General features: G+C 51.4%; 1 protein-coding gene across 2 annotated transcripts in view; it reads right to left on the bottom strand.

Moving 5' to 3' along the window:
• Positions 1-20,866, bottom strand: part of TYW1B (tRNA-yW synthesizing protein 1 homolog B) — a 99,596-nt gene that overhangs the window by 58,297 nt on the left and 20,433 nt on the right. The window contains exons 10-11 of one of the 2 annotated variants that reach the window (XM_066563333.1): positions 10,483-10,535; positions 7,113-7,231 (exon numbers count right to left, since the gene is read on the bottom strand). In XM_066563333.1, the coding sequence (XP_066419430.1) occupies positions 7,113-7,231; positions 10,483-10,535 (172 nt within the window). Of the gene's footprint in view, positions 1-5,535; positions 5,587-7,112; positions 7,232-10,482; positions 10,536-20,866 lie in introns of those variants that run through there. The other variant, XM_066563334.1, reaches the window with a different exon arrangement.

Here is a 20,866-nt window from a genome sequence, read left to right as displayed (position 1 = left end):
GACAAGCAAAAGTCTCCCAATGACCTCTGCACAAGGGGAGAGGGATTCAAACCAAGAGAGATTAGGTTTGGGTTGGGCATCAGGAAAAAAATTCCTCCCTGGGAGGGTGGGCAGGCCCTGGCACAGGGTGCCCAGAGCAGCTGGGGCTGCCCCTGGATCCCTGGCAGTGCCCAAGGCCAGGTTGGACAGGGCTTGGAGCAGCCTGGGACAGTGGGAGGTGTCCCTGCCATGGCAGGGGTGGCCCTGGATGGAATTTAAGGTTCCTTCCAATCCAAACCAGTATGGGATTCTGGGACTCCCCAAGTGAGAAACACCTGCAGCTGCACTCTCTGATAGTGCTAAAACACAAACCCAGGCTCAATAAAATCAGGCTTTTGGCCCAAACATTTCTTCATCCACTTCAAGAGCAAAGATTCAAACACTGTTTTTAAACTTCACCACCTCAAGGATCCTTTAAGTCAAAACAGCTTTTTGAATTTCCCCTTTATTTCCCCATCTGGCAACATGGAAAGTTTTCTGAATGTCAGCTATAAAAGGCACTTATAAAACTCTTCCATGTTTAACTGCAAAACTTGTACCTTGTATATTTAAAGGGCCAGCTGGCAGGAAATCAATAGGCTGTGGGTGCACCCTGGACAGCTATTAGTGTCCAACAGGCCCTGCATTTTTAACACATCCTACTGTTTAATAAACACACCAGGTCAGGTCTACAGAGCTGCTTATTTGGCAAAAAGGAGGTTCCCTGCCAAGAGGAGGATAAAGCAGTAATGCCTTAGGCTCAGGAGGTTGTTCCCCAGCCCCAGCACAGAAACCAGAGCCACCTTCCCACTGCCCCCAGGCTCTGTGAGCTCCCACCTCTGGCTACACCAGCACTGTGCAGGAATTTGTGTCAGGGATTCCTTCCTTCCTTCCCAAAGTATCACAAGTAAAATGAAATCTCACCCAAACCCACACCCAGCAGAAAACCTTGATTTTAGCAGAGATTCCAGGTGTGAAACAGGATTGGTTTGATCCTTCAGAGACACCTCAGTGCCACAGCCCCACAATTGCAGGGAACAATCAGGGAGCTCCTGCTGGCTGCCCTGGCATCCCCCCAGCCTGCTCCCATCCAGCTTCCCTGCAGTCCCAGCTCACCTCTGATCCACCAGGAGCCAGGGACAGCATTCCCAGTGTCCCTGGCAGGTTCTGGGACCCCTGAGAAGGTGCAGCTTCCCCAGGGCTGTGATCTGCCTCCCCAGGTGCTTGGTTTATTTTAATAAATCAGCTTTTGCTTTATGCATTCTGCAAATGGTTATTAAGAGGCTCTGAGGGCAGATGCAGCTCAGGTATAAAATATCATTTACTGCAGGCATTGACTGAGCCAGCGTGGTACCTGGTGGGGAACAGGAAGGTGAGGAAGTGCTGGTGGCAGTGACATGAGAGGACAGAGCACAGAATAAAAACAAGAAGAGTTCAAGAAGCAGTCTCAGTGAACCCTGAGAGCCAGCAGGGAGATCCCAGAGGAGAAGAGCTAAAGGGAAAAGAACTTCAGGAGAACTGGCAGTTTTGGAAGCCCTATCAAGGCAGAAGTGCAAACTGCAGCAATAAAAAGCAAAGACAAAACAACAAAATCAATCTGCTCTTCTGCAGCCTCGTGAGCCTCCAGCTGCAAACAAAAGAAGGAGCACAAAAACACAGGGGCATCAGCAGAAAGGGGAAGGCAAAACATCAGCCATGACCAGGAAAGGACACACAAAAGAGATCCCAAGGACTTTCCCTGGAGTGATGGGAGGAGAAAGAGGGAGACCACAAAAAAAGCTTGGCCAATGCACAAGCCAAGCATGTTTAATGTTCCTGCTGTACAAAATGAAACCTGGCTGTTCCTTTTCTTCTGCACCTCCTGAGAGCACCAGGGGAGCCCAGCCTGGGCTGGGCAGAGACCAGGACTGAGATACAGAACCTGAATTAAATGTTTTCCCTAGGATGGGTAAAGTCACCCTGGAGCAGGCTGGATAAATTGGCTGACAGGAGCAGAGGGTGCCAGGAGTGGCTTAGACTGGATATTAAAGGAAATTTCTTCATGGAAAGGGTTGTCACAGGGCAGTGCTGGAGAGGTTTAAAAGCCCCAGAGATGTGGCAGTGCTGGGGCAACAACTGGACTCGAGGATCTCAGAGGGCTTTTCCAACCAAAAGAATTCTGTGATTCTCTTCCAACTGAAACCTTAAAGGTGGAAGATGCCCCATGCTGAAAACTCCATCCCAGCTCTGAGGTGCTCCCTTTTTAAAGAGCAGGATCTCCTGAAAGGCAGGTGATGCTCAGTGTCCTGTGCTGTGCCCACCCACCCCACTCCATCCCTGAACCCTGCTCAGCACAGCTTCCCAGACCATTCCAAAACTCACCTGGATGGCAAAATGTGCAAATTCACTTTCAAAGCCCCCAGTCACTGCCCTTCATCACTGACTGCTGAACCTGGCACCATCCCCTGCAGGGACACCCAAGGCCCAGTGTGGACATTTCACAGCCCATAATCTGTTTATATTCACTACTGAGGCCATAAATTTGGGAGCTGATTGTAACAATTCCCAGGACCTTTAAGAAGTCCAAGTCCAGGAGATCACAGAGTGCTATAAAATGAAAATCAGAGATTTCAACCCACACATTTTCTCCTAGAAATGCCTCAGATGACAGAGCTGGAAGAGCAGCACACAAAGGCATCAAGACTTCTTTTTACCACTTTTTTTACCAGGGGCATGACCTGGGCACATTGATGTGCTGTCCCTCACCCCATTTATTTGGTCATTTCAGGAGCTCCTGGCAGACAGACAGGCCCAAACTCAACAATCCAGTGAAGAATCCAATGTGAGGGATGAACCTTGGTCACAATAGATCCCTTCTGGAAACAAAACCATAACCAAACTGAAATCTGGGAGAAAAGAGCAGCAGCTGGGCAGAACCAGGACTGGGGGCTGGACATGCACAGAGACTCTCTGAGCTTTCAGGTTCAGCTTCCAGGTGTTCCAAACCTGCAGTGTCCACTCCTTTGACATCAATATTCCCCATTTCTCTGAGGAATTTACCCTCTGGAATCAAGTTAGTTACTGAGGAGAAGCTTTGGTTTTCATCTGTTTTCAGTTTCTTCTTAATTTTTTAAAGACCTTAAGTACTTCTCCTGTGAGAGATTATTAATTTTTAATCTCTGTATTTTGCAGGGCTTACTGTGATGCCTGGCTTTTGGCCACCCACTGATTTAGTGTCTGAACACAACTTCAGTTGCTGTCTAGAAGCAAACCTGAAACCTCCATGCACAGGTATAAGCATTAAAGTTACAGCAGAAGAAATACGAGCCAATTTCTTCACAGGATATTTCACTCTGTCTGGTTTGCCTCCTCCTCAGATGCAAAAGTAATAAACCCTATTAATTTAAATCTTATTTAGCTGTTTCATCTCTCCACAATAATTGATTGGGCTTTGGACACTGAGCCAAAAACCCTCATCAAATCAGGTCTGCCTGGTGCCTGTGCTGCAGGGAGGTGTCACAGAGCTCCGAACCCACACTTGTTCTAATTGATTAAAAGATTTGGTCACTTGCACATTTCCATTTAGGCAATTAAACTAAAGAGACACAGCCTCAGTGAGAGCAGCTGGGAGCAGGGATGGAGAGGGACAGACTCCCTTGGAGGACAGGATTATGGCTGAAGATGTTGCAGTAATTCAGGTGCAGCGTGTCCCCCTCAGTGCTTTTGATGGAACAGCCTTGAGGGACACCAAGCAATCCACCTTGAAGAATCATGGAATATCCTGAGCTGGAAGGGACCACAGGGATCATCCAAGTCCAGGAGATCACAGGAGATCACAGTGCAGCCCCTGGCCCTGCACAGACACCCCAACAATCCCACCCTGGGCACCCCTGGAGCTCCTGGAGCTCTGGCAGCCTCGGGGCCCTGCCCATTCCCTGGGCAGTGCCCAGCACCCTCTGGGGGAAGAACCTTTCCTGAAATCCATCCTGAGCCTGCCCTGGCCCAGCTTCCAGTCTGCTTTTCCTGTCCCCACAAAAAGCTGCCCCACAACCCTGCAGTGCCAGCCTCTCTGAAGGGGACAGGCAGGGAGGCACGAGCCAGTCAGGGGGCCCTGGCAGCTGTGACAGCTCCCGGGGACAAGGGGGACAAGAAGAGCATCCAGGGCAGAGTGAAGCCACATCTCTGACAGAATCCCCTCATTTTCTGAGGATGTTTGGATACTGGCTCCACCCATAAGCTCCAGTGGAGGTGTCCTGCCCCCAGCAGCTGGAACTGATGCCCTTTAAGGCCCCAACCCAAACCAGTCTGTGATTCCATGAGTACTGGTTTGGGACCAGAATGTGTCAGTCAGGACCAGCCAGCTCCAGTGATATCCAGCTCCCAGGGAGAGCAGCTGCACTGCAGCATTCTTGCCAAAGTGAGGAAGAGAAAATAAACAGGCTCCTTGGCCTTTCCTTCAGCCATCCAGGGAGAGCTCGGTGCTTGCGCAGTTGGAAACATTGGCAGAATCTACAAATGTCAAAGTCCTGAAAGAAGAGATCAAGAAGAAAGAATCCCAGCAGCCTTATCTGCAAGGCAGCATGCAGAGCTGCACGAGGAGCCCAGCACAAAACCTGCACGAGGAACATTCTGCCAGCAGCAGATCAAAACTGGGATTTCACACGTCTGCACAGATGGCACCTGCTGCTCAGGAGCTGCCTTGTTTATCCTGCCCAGCCATCAGGGCCTGCAGTTCCACCTCAGTGTCATACACTGAACAACCTGCAAGGTGGGGGGGATAAAACAAGAAGTACAGACAGGTCTGACTGCAGGGTTTGGGAGCTGGGGTGGCACAGGATCAGCAGGGATTGGGTGTGGCAAGGAGGGAGGGAAGATCCCTCTCACAGCCACATGAAGGCTGCAGCAGCCCAGGCACAGGAGCTGGAAAAGTCACCAAAAAGAAACCTTCTTTCAACAGCAGTTCTGGTTTAAGTCAAGCTTAATGTCCTGGGATGAGCCTCAAACTGAACCTTAAATCTTCCAACTTAAACCTTCCAGTTTCCAGGGGAGGCTGAGGACAGCCAGCAGCATTCCATATGGGAGAGTCCAACACCTGCCACCACCTCACCCAGAGCAGGGAAATAAATGAATCAATGCTGCAGCCTCTGAGCTCAGTGCCCTGGGAAGCTGTTTCCTTGCACTCAGGTTGTAGCCAGCAGGAAAATCAGCACTGTAGCACTCGTTGTCATCAGGCTGCAGCTACCAGATCCCTCTGAAGTGACAGGTGACAGCGACAGGATGATGAGTTAGAGACACAGGGAACAGTGCCACTTTCTCTGCATCTCTACACTAATGGACTGATTTATCAATTATTGATAAATCTGTACCATCTCATTTATCAGTCCCTGCACTCTCCAGTTCACACCTGCTGGATTTCCCTGATTCAGCCTATTCCTCATCCAGGCTGCTGCCAAAAAATCCCAAATGAGGGCATTTGGAAGAGAAACTGGGAAATGCTGGGAACAAAGCCCTTCATCCTGTTTGCTGTTTAAGATGTACCTTAGGATGTGTGTGGGGACAGAGGGACAAGCACAGGCAGGGCAATGTCCCTCCCAGCACAGTCCCACTGCAGGACTCCATGCACACCACCTGGAAAACAGACACAAGGTTTTCCTTCCCAAGCACTGCCCTGCTCTGAAGCAAAGCAGAAGCTGCACATTAAAGGTGCCATTTGCTGCCTCCTTCCCAGCTAGGAAAGCCCAGGATGAGGAAAGCCCATCCAGAACACCCATAAACCCCTTGGAACAGACTCCCAAATGCAAACTGCACAGGATGCCCAGTGTCCAGTGCTCACACTTAACATGGGAGACAGCCTTCAAGCTGTCCCCAAGCCCTTTAAATGCCCCCATGAAATATCTGCATTATTAAAACCCAAGGACTATGAAAGACAGAAAGGGGCACTCAGAGAGAGGAATTTGCCTGATTTTGCATGGAAATATTATCATGGAATCTCAGAATGGTTTGGGTAGGAAGGGAACTTCAGGCTCATATCATTCCACCCCCTGCCATGGCAGGGACATCCTCCACTGGCTCAGGCTGCTCAGGGAATACTCACTGGGATGCTGGACCACCATCCCCCAGGCTGGGGATGGAATGGGTGTTATTGGCAGCCTGGGGTAAGGTTTAAGGTTTAAGTTTAATCATCCCAGAGGAAGTACAGCTCCCATGGGATGATTTAGCAGGGTGGAAAACAAAAGAGCTCAAAGCACAACCTCCCTGTCCTCCCACTGCAGGCGCTCTCACGTCACCACTGGCATTTCTGCTGAACCTCAGCCTCTCTTCCCAATCCCACCCTGCACTCCCCCAGCCTGGCACACACCTCCCTTGGAAGCCCAGGCAGGAGTGAGTGAATAGTGCTCAAGAAGCTCAGATCCAGCACAGCTCCTTTCCTTCAGGAATTCACCACAAAGTCACTTCTCTGAGGAAAGGGGAGACTTTCCTGACCAATGGGAAGTCATTGAGTTGAAGGCAGGTTGTCCTGCCTGGAGCAAAGGAGGCTCAGGGGGGCCCTTGTGGCTCTGCACAGCTCCTGCCAGGAGGGGACAGCCGGGGGGGTCGGGCTGTGCTCCAGGGAACAGGGACAGGAGCAGAGGGAACGGCCCCAGGCTGGGCCAGGGGAGCCTCAGGGGGACATCAGCAGGAATTTCCCCATGGAAAGGGAGGTCAGGCACTGCAGGGGCTGCCCAGGGAGGTTTGGATCCCCCATCCCTGGAGGTGCCCAAGGAAGGGCTGGAGGTGGCACTCAGAGCTCTGGGCTGGGAACAAGGTGGGGATCAGGCACAGGTTGGACTGGGTGATCCTGGATGGCTCTTCCTACCCCAGTGTTTCTGGGATTTATCAGCTGCTGTTTTAGGAAGGCAACAGTTACTGAGTGATCACTTTTCACTTGTTTAGAGCAGTGGAATTGGTGGGGGTGCAGGTACTTTAAATATGGAAAATGGTCCAATTTCCAAAGACACTGCCATTGCTGAGCACCTCGGGGGGGGTCACACAGCACACCCAGCCCACACCCCCAGATCACAGCTGGCTGTGTTCCACAGAGCCCCCACCCTGGCCAGAGCCCAGGGCTGCCTTACCTCCAGCAGAAGACACACTTGTTGGCACAGGCCAGGCTGGGGGTGGCCTCCATGCAGCGGTGGCTCTCGATGCCATAGAAGGTGTGTTTGTAGCAGCCCCCGCGGCCCCGCAGCATGGACTGAGGGCAGGGAAACACACAGGGAGCGTTAAAAACCCAGCTGGGGCCAGACTGAGGGCAGGGGAACACACACACACCCCCAAGGAGAGCTAAAAACCCAGATGGGGGTAAACTGTGGGCAGGGGAACACATAGGGACTGTTAAAAACCCAGCTGGGGCCAGACTGAGGGCAGGGGAACACACACACACCCCAGGAGAGCTAAAAACCCAGCTGGGGGCAAACTGAGGGCAGGGGAACACACACACCCACACCCACACAAACACACACCAAGAAAGTGAAAATTCCCCATCTGGAGCCAAACTGAGGGCAGGGAAATACACACACTCCACAGGAGAGCTAAAAACCGACGTGGAACCAAACTGAGGGCACACACACACACACAAACACACACCAGGAGAGTTAAAATTCCCCATCTGGAGCCAAACTGAGGGCTGCTGTGGATCTGCTCCCTTTCAGCCACCTGTGACTGGAGTTCCAAGTCCAGCAATGCCCTCAGCAGAGCTGAGGGACACCAGTGCCACCTGCCCCAAGAAATTCCCAGCTCCCTATAAAGTATGACTCTTTACATGCACCCCTGCAGCCAGACTGCATTTAGGAGGTCAAACTACTGGAGTGTTAGAGGAGAAAGAACTTTAATCTCCTCAGTCCCTTCTCTGGCAGATCCCAGCACAACAATGTGCTCTCCTGCAGTTTTTCAGCCTCAGCCCATGAAGAGCAGGTGAAGCCTCTTGTGCTGCAGGAAGTGTTCCTGGAAAAGCTCACTCAGGAGCAACAAGGATCCATTTCAAGGCTGTCCTACTGAACACTCCATTCTTTTCATTTATCTGGCAGAGTATTTCTTGCAGAACTAAATTAAATAAATGCCCTGACCTTATAAGCCCTCATTCACAGCCAGCAGTGGCTCCAGCAGGATGCTGCACTTCCCTTCCCAGCACAGCCACAGCAGCTTTCCCAACAGGATTCAATTCCTATTTATCATGCAGGCAGCTTGCAGAAAGGGCTGTCTTTCATTAGCTGAGTTAAATAATAATAAATGAGAAAGAAACTTTACTCCTCTCAAGAGAAAATCTAAAATATAACACAGCAGCTTTCAATCTGCCTTCGTCTTCCTGGAGAGTCCTGGTGATCCAACAGAAAGGAGCAGCAGGGAAAAATCTACAGCTAATCCCTGACTGGCTGTACAGGTGGAAGATTAAATGACATGGAAAATGGTGTTGATTCTACCCATTCTTCAAATAAGAGAGACTTCAGGAGATTCACAAATTCAGGAGAGCAAGTTATATTTGGCTTTTCCTAAGGCAAACAGACCCTTCCTAAAACATACAGGGTTTTTGTTTTTTCTGGAATTTGATAGAACCCAATCTTTTCCATCTGAGATACCTCTATGAAACTCCACTTAATACTGATCCTGCCAGCCCTGCTCCTGCTTTCCTCTGATACAAATCCCCACAAAGGCTCCTGAAGGCTCTCACACACTGGTGTGAACCTGAGGCAAAGCCACTGCCTGGAACCAATCTCAGCTCAATTTATTAGAAGACTTTACATTCAATTCCTGCTTAAGCTAAAAATAGTGTGGGCCCATCTAAGCACACAGAGCTGCTATTTATTTTGTGAAATGGCTTTACAGTGCTGCATTAAAGCCTGAGTCTTTCATAAAAATAGGTTCTCTGGCCTTCTCAGACACAACATGGAAGCTTTTCTTTAAACTTTTCGTGATCATGTCTGCCACTAACAGTGACAGAAGAGGGAAATGGGTGTAAGAGTGACCAGCACAGCAGCAGTGGGCTCAGTGCATCCCACACACTCCTGACAGCCCAGGGTGGGCTCTCTGTGCTGCTCAGGAGAACAAGGCTCTTTGACACCAGGCACTGCAATGAAAACTGTCTGCAGCCACCCTGGGGTGGCACCCTAAGGGTTCTTTCAAAAATAAACAAAGTTAATCATGCAGCAAAGGAGAACTCAGACAGCCAGGACTGATCACTGCCACAGCACAGGAATTACAGATGTGCTGGCATCTTAACGAGGTGCTGATTCCAGAGGTTCCCATCCAGGGATGCTCAAGGGTGCAGGATGTTGCAACATGGTGGGTGAAGGGTCTGGAGCCCCAGGAACAGCTGAGGGGGCTGGGCAGGGGCTCAGCCTGGAGCAAAGGAGGCTCAGGGGGCCCTTGTGGCTCTGCACAGCTCCTGCCAGGAGGGGACAGCCGGGGGGGCCGGGCTGTGCTCCAGGGAACAGGGACAGGAGCAGAGGGAACGGCCTCAGGCTGGGCCAGGGGAGCCTCAGGGGAGATTTTGGGGAAATTCCTTCCTGGGATTTGTTGTCCAGTCCTGGTGCAGCTGCCCAGGGCAGGGGTGGAGTCCCCACCCCTGGAGGGGTTTAACAGCCCTGTGGAGGTGGCACTTGGGGACAGGGGGCAGTGCTGGCCTGGGCAGTGCTGGGGGAATGGTTGGTCTCGATGGCCTCAGAGGCCTTTTCCACCCTCAATGATTCTCTGATCAATACTGCTCCCCAAATATACAAGACTTGTGAGCTCCAGAGGGACCTGCCAAGGACAGCTGAAACCACACCCACCCTGAAGGGCTTGCAGTTTATTCTCCAGGGCTCTGCTGGGAATGTTTTTAAGTCTGGAAACTGCTTGAAAAGCTACTGAGCTCCAGCTCCTCCAGGAGCCATGTGCAGGGCTGGGAGGAGGCTGTGTCACACAGGTGCACTCATACCCACGGGTGCTGTTCACAGCCACATCCACACACACCCTACAGAGCAGGGAAATCATTAGCAACAGTGAAATCATGAACACCTCCCCGTGGAAATGTGATCTGATAAATGCTGAGAGCCAGGAGAGCCCTGTCACAACCCAGGCCCAGCACAGGGGGTTCAAACAGCCTCATGTGCCTGCTGAGGTGTGGCAGTGGCTGTGCTATCCCTGTTCCACAAACCTCACACCAGGGATACAACCTTCCCACTCTTCCCTCACGTGGATTTCAGTGGGCAGAAGATGTTTTAGCAGACAGCAGAACAACAGGAAAAACCAGAAAAGGATGTTCCCAGCTCTGTGCCACAACTCTATTCTCACTCTTTGCAGAGGAATTTTAATAGCTGGAAATGCAAGGTTATAGCTTGAAAGATGGAATTTGGGTTTGTGCAAATAATAGCACATTTTAAAATGTAATTTCATCAGGAAATTGGAATACCTCAGCAAGTCGCTAGCTTTGTTTTTATTTATGAAATGAGAAAAGGAAACACAACATACCTTTGTCCATCGGCAGAGCTTCACCCCAGAATGGCTCCCAATGAGTTTATAACCTGAAAACAAAGCACAAATCATCAAACAACTGAGTTTAGCCTGCAGGAATTGACACATAAAATATACCAAGTGGTACCCAGAGTGATTGACACTGTGGACTCAATGCTGCTCTTCCCCACTGGCCCCAAAGTGACACCACCAGCAATGGCAGTGCCACCCCAGGGACCTCAGCCCACTGCAAATGGTTTCTTTTAGTGGGACATGGATTGACATTGCTGAGGCTGGTTTGAATCAGGGTGCCCAGGGGACTCCTGCATGGACAGGATGGCAGAGCCTGGCTACCCCAGAGACAGCTCACAGACCCAAGGAGCAGGACAGGGAAGCAGGAGCATCTCCCTGGCCCCAGGCCATGAGCCCAGAACAGCCTCCTAGCCAGCAGCCAGGATCCCTGTCCCAGCCTGCAGGACAGGAGCTGATTCCCAGTGCAGCTGGGAGGGCACAGGAGGGGAACACAGCCAGGGCTCAGCCTGAACCCACCTGAGCCTCACCAGCTCCACAGGGAGGGAGCTGCTCCTCCACACCCAAAGGAAAGCTGAGTTCACATCAGCTCCTCAGTCCCCAGCCAAGATCAACACAATTCTATTCCAATGGGTCCTGGAGGATTAATTGCACCACGTTCGTTAAGCACTAAGTGCTATTATTACCCAGTTAAGCACTAAGTGCTATTATTACCCAAACTGCTTGAGTGGGGTTATATTCCTCTTTGAGAAAAGTGCTTAGAGGCTAATACGTCTGAAGGATTAAAAGTCCCTTCAAAATCAGCATAAAAATAAGAGGGATTTGAGACACCTCACTGTGTCTCTCACAGTGGCATTCACGTCACTGGCCTGGCTGTCCCCAAACTCAGCACCTCCCAGCTGCCTACTGCACCTGCCTGCTGCTCTTATGAACATTTTCAAGGCAAGGAAAAATATCACATTTTAGCTATCAAGTCTTCTTCCTGCCAACCAGCACAAACTCAACAGGAAAAAAGCCTTCAGCTCAGGAAACTGGCCTTCAGCTCCTCCACAGCAGCAGCACAAGTGCCCTGCCCTGCTCATCTGTCCCTGAGCTGCTCTGGCACAGCAAGGTCCCAAAGCAAGGTGAGAGCAACTGCATCCCAAAGTCCCTGACACCTGCAAGGACACCGAGCCAGCCAGGAACTGCAGGAGCAGCAGATGCCACAGCAGCTGCAGCAGGCAGAAATTAAACTGTGTGCACACAGACAGGGCTAACAGGGAACCAAACAATGCTCTGCTCCTGCCACTCAAACCCAGCAGGACCTGCCCAGGCTCCTCTGCCCACTCCACCTGGTGGTGTTTGATCCATCTCCTCACACTGGAACATACAGGCAGAGTGACCTCTGCTGCAAGAAGGCTGGAGAGGGACAGGGGACAAGGGATGGAGGGACAGGACACAGGGAATGGCTTCCCACAGCCAGAAGGCAGGGCTGGATGGGATATTGGAAATTAGGAATTGTTCCCTGTGAGGCTGGGCAGGCCCTGGCACAGGGTGCCCAGAGCAGCTGGGGCTGCCCCTGGATCCCTGGCAGTGCCCAAGGCCAGGCTGGACATTGGGGCTTGGAGCAGCCTGGGACAGTGACAGGTGTCCCTGCCCTGTCCCCTTAAGGTCCCTTCCAGCCCAAACCACTCTGGGATTCTGTGACAAAGCCACCTGCAGCCCTGGGGACACCTTCACCTCAGACCGGCTCACACTCAGGGTCCAGGGGCACAGCCACACACACAGAGCTGCACGTGGCTGGAACCCAACACCTCCCTGCCCTGCTCTGTCCTGCCTCTTGCTGCAGCTTTTCTCTGCAAACAGCTTGTCCAGCAAGGTCTAATCTCAGCTGAGACCTCCCTGCTAAAATGTGTGTCCTCATAGGATTTGTGGATGAGAGCTGAAAAGGTGCTGCACTCCTCCTCCCTCTAACACAGCTGTCCAAGGCACCCTCTGCTGCTGTCACCCAGCACAGTCCAAGCCTTATTTTTCCCATTTCTCCAAATCCAGCACCACCAGTCATATAAGATTATTCTCTCACAGATCACTTGTCAGTAACAGCAACATGGCTGCTTTCAGATGGGTTTTGCAGAAAAATTACATTGGAAATAGGACATGCCCACCCAGATCCACTACTGAGCTGTTTGAGGGAAGAGAGGAAGCAGCTGAACTGAGCAAGGTGCCAAGCTCCAGAGCTCCAGCATTTTCTCTTAGGTTCCTTAAATCAACTTCCACCATGTGGAGCACCCACAGCTTCCTTTAAAGGCCAAGAAAATTGTACATATTCAACATCAAAACAGTCTTACAAACACCAGCCAGCTTTGGGGATGAGAGGGGGGTTACTCATCTCTGTCACTGCCAGCAGTCCCAGCTGTGGTGACAGGAGGGAGCAGCAGAGATGTGCAGAACCCTAAAGCCACAGAACTGGGGTCCTGCACCCTGTGGGCAACTGGAAGAAGGTGTGATCACCTAGCACTAGGTGCTGGCCTTGCCAAGCTTCTGACACTTGGGAATGAGAGAAAATACCAGAGACCAAGGCTGGACACTTGTTCCACCCCTGCTGCCAGTGAGCAGAGACTCTACAAGACTGCAGAGCCTTTCTTCAGCACTGGCTGCACTGCTGGGAAGGAGGCAGCAGAGCAGTCTGGGCCAAAAGAAAGGACAAAAGGTTGAGCAAGAAACTGGGAGCGTCCCAGAATCACAGAACTGTTCTGGCTGGGAAACCCCCCTGAGACCATCAACCCAACTGTTCCCCCCACTGCCCCATGTCCCCAGGTGCCACATCCACAGGGCTGTTAAACCTCTCCAGGGGTGGGGACTCCACCCCTGCCCTGGGCAGCTGTGTCAGGGCTGGACAATCCTTTCCATGGAGGAATTTCCCCAAAATCCCCCCTGCCCCTCCCCTGGCCCAGCCTGAGGCCGTTCCCTCTGCTCCTGTCCCTGTTCCCTGGAGCACAGCCCGACCCCCCCGGCTGTCCCCTCCTGGCAGGAGCTGTGCAGAGCCACAAGGGCCCCCTGAGCCTCCTTTGCTCCAGGCTGAGCCCCTGCTCAGCTCCCTCAGCTGCTCCTGGGGCTCCAGACCCTTCCCAGCTCCATTCCCTGCCCTGGACTTGCTCCAGCCCCTCAATGTCCTCCCTGCAGTGAGGGCCCAAATCTGACCCCAGGACTGGGGTGTGACCTCAGCAGTGCCAGCACATGGGGACAGCACATCCTTACTGCAAAGCTTCAAATTAAACATGTGAAAAACTGATCAAAGCCAGCCTGAGGATCTCCAGCCCTGTTCCCATGCTGCAGCTCCTGCTGAGCCTTCTGGAAGCTCAGGCCAGCTCCACTCTTCCATCAGCTTTGCCACAACGTCCCTGTGGCTCTGCCAAGGCCATCAGTGCCTGAATCCAATCCTGCTGATTGATGGCCCCAAGTCTGGAGCTGTGGGTGCCAGGAGTCCCTGTGATCACATTCCCCCCTTGCTCCAAGGGCTGTGACTCGTGACCAATAACTCTAAGTGCACATTTGGATACAGCACCTTGCAAACAATCCAGTGTTTGATGGACCTGCTGTTCCCCACCCCTGTGTACCTTCAGACACTACAGCTGAACAAACCCATCTATTTATTATTTTCACAGTCTAATATGCAAAGGATCCCTTCAATTATGAGCAGGCTCACTCAGCTCAGCTCCCACCTAAAGAACAAGAACATCTCATCTGAAGGCTGGCTATGAGTTGATCCTGCTCTAGATGATAAATTTTAGATGATCTAGAAGCTTGCCAAACTTCACTGAAATTAAGTGTCACTTTTATAGAAGTGAATTAAGCTTTTAAACAACCTTTGGGGTGAAATGAGTGTTATCAGGCAGTAACACCAGGCTGAGGAACATGTGGTGATTGCTCACCCTGACAGGCCAACTGGAGTTTAATAGAGCACAGAGGGATGTGGAACTGGAGAGATGGCCAAAGTCACAGCTCCTGATTGCTCCAGAGGCTGGGGCAGGACTGTGCTCAGCTCTTTGGAACCACACTGCAGCATTTCCACTCCATCCTGGAAATAAGAGTTTAAAAGTCTTTTCTCTGAAACTCAAAGAACTCAGGGAGAGAGCCAGCTGAGCTCTCAGCACTGAGCCAGGACACTGCTGTCTGTATTCCTAGGGCACATTCCAGTATCCAGGGGCTCTGGATGTGGTTTGCCAGCTTACCAGTGCCAGACACACATCCTGTCTTCCTAAGCTCCTGGACATGAATGAATTATGTCCATAACTGAGCAATTCTGTTATTTTTGAGAGCAGAGCAGCTCAGATGAATTTCTACAAGCACAAGTGTCCCTATCAGGAGCTGTGTCACACCCCCTGCACTCTCTGAACAACCCTGAGAGCTGTGCTGAGTGGCCTTCAGGGACTGCAGACCATCCCCAGGTGGCAAAGTGTCCAGAACAAAACCCACAGACACTGAATCCCTGAGGTCAGAAAAAACCTCCAAGCCCATCCAGTCCCAGCTGTGCCCCATCCCCACCTTGTGCCCAGCCCAGAGCTCTGAGTGCCACCTCCAGCCCTTCCCTGGGCACCTCCAGGGATGGAGACTCCAAACCTCCCTGGGCAGCCCCTGGCAGTGCCTGAGCCCCCTTTCCATGGGGAAATTCCTGCTGCTGTCCCCCCTGAGGCTCCCCTGGCCCAGCCTGAGGCCGTTCCCTCTGCTCCTGTCCCTGTTCCCTGGAGCACAGCCCGACCCCCCCGGCTGTCCCCTCCTGGCAGGAGCTGTGCAGAGCCACAAGGGCCCCCCTGAGCCTCCTTTGCTCCAGGCTGAGCCCCTGCCCAGCTCCCTCAGCTGCTCCTGGGGCTCCAGGCCCTTCCCAGCTCCCTCAGCTGCTCCTGGGGCTCCATTCCCTTCCCTGGACAAGCTCCAGCCCCTGTGGGTCTGCACTTCTGTCCTGAGGAGCCAGGGCTGTCCCCAGCACTGGAGGTGCCCCAGCAGTGCCAGCACAGGGGACAAGCCCTGCCTGGTTGACATCTCCCAGCTCAGATCTCTGCATTACCAGAAGTTTACTTTGGCCCAAAATCCCAAAGCAAAAGATTCAATACTGAAAGAAAGAAGGAGATCCATGGTTGAAAAAGCTCCAAAAAGCACAAGGAAAAGACTGAACCATCCTTCTCCAGGAGTGCAGGCTCTGGGAGCTGGGAAAGCCACTCCAGGGCCCCACTGTGCCTCCAACCCCTGCTGGCTGTCCCAGGGCTGCCCTGAGAGCAGCAAAGTCCAGCTGCCACCTCTGCAAGGGGCTAGCCAGCACTATCCTGCAATAAAACCACTGCTCTGGGGCAGGGAGTATCTGCTAGAGCTGCAGCTCAGGCCAGTCTCACACTAGCAGAAGTTTTACAAGGAAAAAAATCCCAATTTCCTGCAGTTCTGAAGGACTGCAGTTTAGCAGAGCCCGAGCTGAAGGTCAGTGACAGCAGGATCCATCCCCACCACCTGTAAGGACCATTTTCCACACTGAAACACAACTGCTGTGCTTGAGTCACCACCCAGACAAAGAATACTTGACAATTAATAATAATAATAATAATAATAATAATAATAATAATAATAATAATAATAATAATAATAATAATAATAATAATAATAATAATTAAAAAAAACAATGCCCCTGGTGAGGCACCTGTTCACATTACATCAGCATTTTATACAAATCTAGGAAGAAGGGGGACACTGGGGAGTGGAATTTTTCAGATTGTCCAAGCATGACAAGAGACACCTCCAGGTTCATTCCTAGAACTGCTCAACCTTGAAGAAATTCTTACCAGGTCTACTAAGACCTATTTTAGATTGTCTCTTTGTTTGAAAAAAGGCTCTTAAGAAATACAAAAGGCTTGTGAATTGGGAAGGATTGCTCCCATGAGCTGAAAGCAGGAGTGGGACAGAAGCAGGGACTGCAGGACTGTCCCTTGTTAGCACAAACCCTGTCCCTCCCAAAGGGATGGGAGGTTTGGCCTCCCAGCTGCCTCAGATCACTGGCACTGTACACAACACAAACATCTTGGACACTTTTAAGACACAGTAAAAGCCTCCTGGGGGCAGTGAAAGGGATTCAGCTGCTGCACAGACAACCCAGAGCCAACCTAGAGCCAGGGAAATAAGACTGGCAAAGTGCAGGGGTGGGAGTGCCAGGAGCTACCACAAGTTCCAGCCTCCCCAGCTGATCATAAGGGATTCAGGATTCTCAAAACCTGGTGTTTCCTTTCGACTCAGATGTCTCTTTTAATCCAAGGGCACCTTTCCCTCTGAAGCACAGGAATATTAAACCAATGATGCCTTTGGCAGAGCCTCACAGAGCACTCACCTGTACCAACACCAGAGAAAATGCAACACACCCTTCTTTATCTGAACCCTTTGTGTCCAAAAGCACCACCAAGGCAGAGCATTCCCAAAAAGGAATCATGGGCTGGTTTGGGTTGGAAGGGACCTCAAAGAGCAACCAGTCCAGCTGATGATTCAGCCACCCCCATGGGAATGGCTCCCAGTGCCACAGGGCAGGGATGGATGGGATATGGGGAATGAGGAATTGTTCCCTGGCAGGGTGGGCAGGCCCTGGCACAGGGTGCCCAGAGCAGCTGTGGCTGCCCCTGGATCCCTGGCAGTGCCCAAGGCCAGGCTGGACAGGGCTTGGAGCAGCCTGGGACAGTGGGAGGTGTCCCTGCCATGGCAGGGGTGGCCCTGGATGGGCTTTGAGGTCCTGTCCAACCAAAACCAGTCTGGGACTCTGCAATTCTTTATTCACAGAAAAACACAGGAAATCTGCAAGCACTTGGCATTTTTAAGAGCTGTACCTCAGGGTCAGCTTTGGCTGAAGCCTGGAATGGGAGGTTCCACCTGCACAAGTCTCCTCCTGAAGCACCCAGAACACACCCAGAAGGTAACAGACAGACCTGCTGCCTGCTATGAGCTGCATCTCTTTTCTGTTCTGTTTTCCTGAGACACTTTTCAGTCATTCAGGGCACATTCCCTTCTCCACATTTCCATTTGTCTGAACTGTCCCCTTGTGTGGGGTGAGTGTCACCTTACAAAGAAAGCACAGCAAATTTTATCCTTGCCTGAACATATCCTGTACTTTGTTCCAGCTTAGACTTAATTTCAAAGCCCAATACTCTCCAAAGCCCTGCCAAAACCTAAAACAAACCAAAAAAAGGATGCACTTCAAAATCTGTGTTTATTTTTATTTTCCTCTTTGTTATACATGAGGTTATTCTACTAGCTCTGGTAACATATGAGAGAAGAATCAGCCCCCTAAATGTGATTTATCCATCTCCTCTGCTCCTGCTCAGGTGCTACAGCTGTGCCAGCACATCAGAATTGTAGTCAGCTCTCCCCCAGCTCCTGGCAGCTCTCATACAGTGGGGCTTAAGCATCTTCTGCTGCCTGGACTCCTTGCTTTCACCTGTGTGTTTGCCCTTTATTTACTGACATTTCCTAAAGAATTGATCTCTGTGCCTGGGTTTGGTCACTGTATTTATTCTGCTCACCACAAGTAATTTCTTAGCTAGCAAAGTAATTTTTAATCTGCCCACAGCCAGTATTTGATTTCTGTGGCACATTCTGGGGACTGCACCAGTGTCACCAATCCCAGAGCCAGCTGTGGGCTGCTAGTGCCACCTGGAGTTAAACAGCTCCTCCCAAAGCCTGCCAGAGCCCAAACCCTGGAGCACAGAGCCTGCAAAGCACCTGGCCAGCAGCACCAGCTCTGTGCCATGGCTTGAGATGCCATTTCCACACACTGACCATTCCAAAGGCTCAGCACAGAGAGCCAGGCTGAGCTGGGCACCAGAGCTGCAGGAACTGGGAACCTTGCCCTGAGAAGGGACAGCAAAAGCCACCAAAGCTTTTAAAAACCTCAACTCCAGGTTGGTGAGCACTTGAAAAGCCCAGCCTTCAGTATTTTTCTGAAGTCAGCCTCTTGCCTTCCCTTCCTCACTAAAAGCCACAGGCCAAAGCACAGCTTTAGCTGCAGCACAAAGTCAGAGCACGACAGTTTAAGTGGCTGCTGAAGCCCAGACTATTTCAGATAAGAGCTGTCTCTTAATGCACCACTTGTCTTTGGAGACAAGTAAAATAGAGGTGTCCTGGGCACCCTGGGGCTAAATTGTATCCTTCCTTAACCAGTAAAGACAGAACCAACTGGACTGCAGCAAAACTGTCCTTGTGGGACAGAATAATTTATCCAATGTCAGCAGGGTCAGCCTTTGGCATCATTAACCCATCCCCAGTGTGCTGCCAGGCAGGGAGAGCAGGGATTTGTTTGGTCCTGTTACAGCAGGAGAGAGCACAGCAAAGAGCATGGCAGAAACACAGTGTGAGCAGCTTCAGAAATCTTGGAATGGTCTGACCTGAAGGGACCTAAATCCCACCCAGTGCCACCCCTGCCATGGGCAGGGACAATTCCACTGTCCCAGGGTGCCCCAAGCCCCATTCAGCCTGGCCTTGGGCACTGCCAGGGATCCAGGGGCAGCCCCAGCTGCTCTGGGCACCTGTGCCAGGGCCTGCCCACCCTCCCAGGGAACAATTCCTAATTGCCAATATCCCATCTTCCCTGCCCTTTGGTAGTGGGAGCCATTCCCCACTGGAGCCTCCTCAGCCAACACTCGGCTCTCAGGGCTTTGGGCTCCCTGCTCCTGTTCCACTCCTGCCCCGTTGAGGGAAGTGCGTCAGAGCCAACCTGGGGCTGCTGAACAACCCCTGTGACATGACAGGGCTGATGGAGGTGGCTGGCACTGAGACACATCATGTCTGAGCTCCAAATAGCTCAGGCAGGCAGTGAACAATCCCTCTCCCAGCTGCCAGCATCCAGCAGGATGTGGCTGGCTTCACTCAGACCATCAGCGTCAATAAAACATTTGGCAAATCCAGGAGCAGCTGTGACTAATGATGGCACCAACCCCAGCAGAGCACAAAGTCATGGTCAGCCCCTGAGTCATGAACAGCCTGACTGGAAGGGACCACAGGGATCATCCAGTGCAGCCCCTGGCCCTGCACAGACACCCAACAATCCCACCCTGGGCATCCCTGGAGCTCTGGCAGCCTCAGGGCTGTGCCCATTCCCTGGGCAGTGCCCAGCACCCTCTGGGGGAAGAACCTTTCCCTGAGATCCAGCCTGACCCTCCCCTGGCACACAGAAGGGTGTTTTGATTTTTTGTTTTACAGGAAAACTCCACTGTGTTTTTCTACTTTCATCTTTCCTATTGGAACAGCAGCTCGAGACTCCCTCTAAAGCTCACCAAGGATTTAAATGAGAAATCAGGAACACTGCAAAGGCTCACGGATCCTTCAGCCTGTACCAAATCCTCCTGGCACCCAGGCCAAGCAAAAGCAACTTTCAGCCCAAAAGGGATTGGGTCCAAAACTTACAAGCAAGCCCAAAAAGGAAATGTGAAACTGGGCTGTACTCACCAAGCACCACATGAAATGTGAACATGGAAAGCTTGTTTCCATTTTCAGTTTAGTTCTTTTCTTTCTGGCTACCCAGACACACAGAATGGCTGAAGCACTACCAGGAGCACAGCAAACCCAACCAACAACCACTGCCAGCCTCTCCCCAGTGCACTGGCACTCACCAAAGCCTCAGAGCTGTGCTGCTGTTTCAGGAAGAGCTGGGCACTGATGGAAAGGGAACTGGAATTGTGTTGCCTCTGCCTGGGACTTTGAAAAGCAGCCCTTGCTGAGTATCAAGGTATCTTGCTGTTATCAAGGTATCCTGCAAGCAGGCAGCTCCAAGGGCTCTACAACCCAATGGAGAGGCTAAATTTAGCCAATATTCAATGCCAGGGCTAAAATAAAAACCTTTGCTTAAGCACTGTTCCCTTTACCTCGAGGAAGGTAAATTTCTTTGATGGTGAATCCACAGTGAGCACTACCACGGTCTGAGGAGATGCTGCTCCAAGGAAAACCTCTGTTATGCAACTGCAGTATCAAAGAACAGCTCTCCCTGACCCACTAATACTCATTTTCTTTCTCTTGGGCTAATTATGCCCTCAGGGATACTCTTCTTGAAAAGACACTGAGCCTACACCCAAAGAAACCAGTTGGTGCAAAATAAATGAGATAATCTTTTGACTACACTGCACTTGTTATTTTAGGGGGAATGATGCTTAGGGAAGAAGGGAATTGTTTTATTTTTGTAGCCACAAAAGCCTTCCTGGTGTGTTATTTACAGGAAAAAATGTTATATGACATAAAAAAAGAACAACAATGCAGCTTCTCTTTTTCACAGCTGAGTGACCACTGAAGAATTTGGTGAGCAGCAGAGGAGGGAGAGCTGGGAGAGGCAGCTGGGCTGTGAGGACACAACAGTTTAGAGTCTTTGAAAGTGCAGATT

This window comes from Molothrus aeneus, chromosome 20, assembly GCF_037042795.1.
Source record: "Molothrus aeneus isolate 106 chromosome 20, BPBGC_Maene_1.0, whole genome shotgun sequence".
NCBI classification, from domain to species: domain Eukaryota; kingdom Metazoa; phylum Chordata; class Aves; order Passeriformes; family Icteridae; genus Molothrus; species Molothrus aeneus.
Note: the sequence above shows the minus strand (reverse complement) of the source record. Positions and strands in the feature narration are given on the sequence as shown.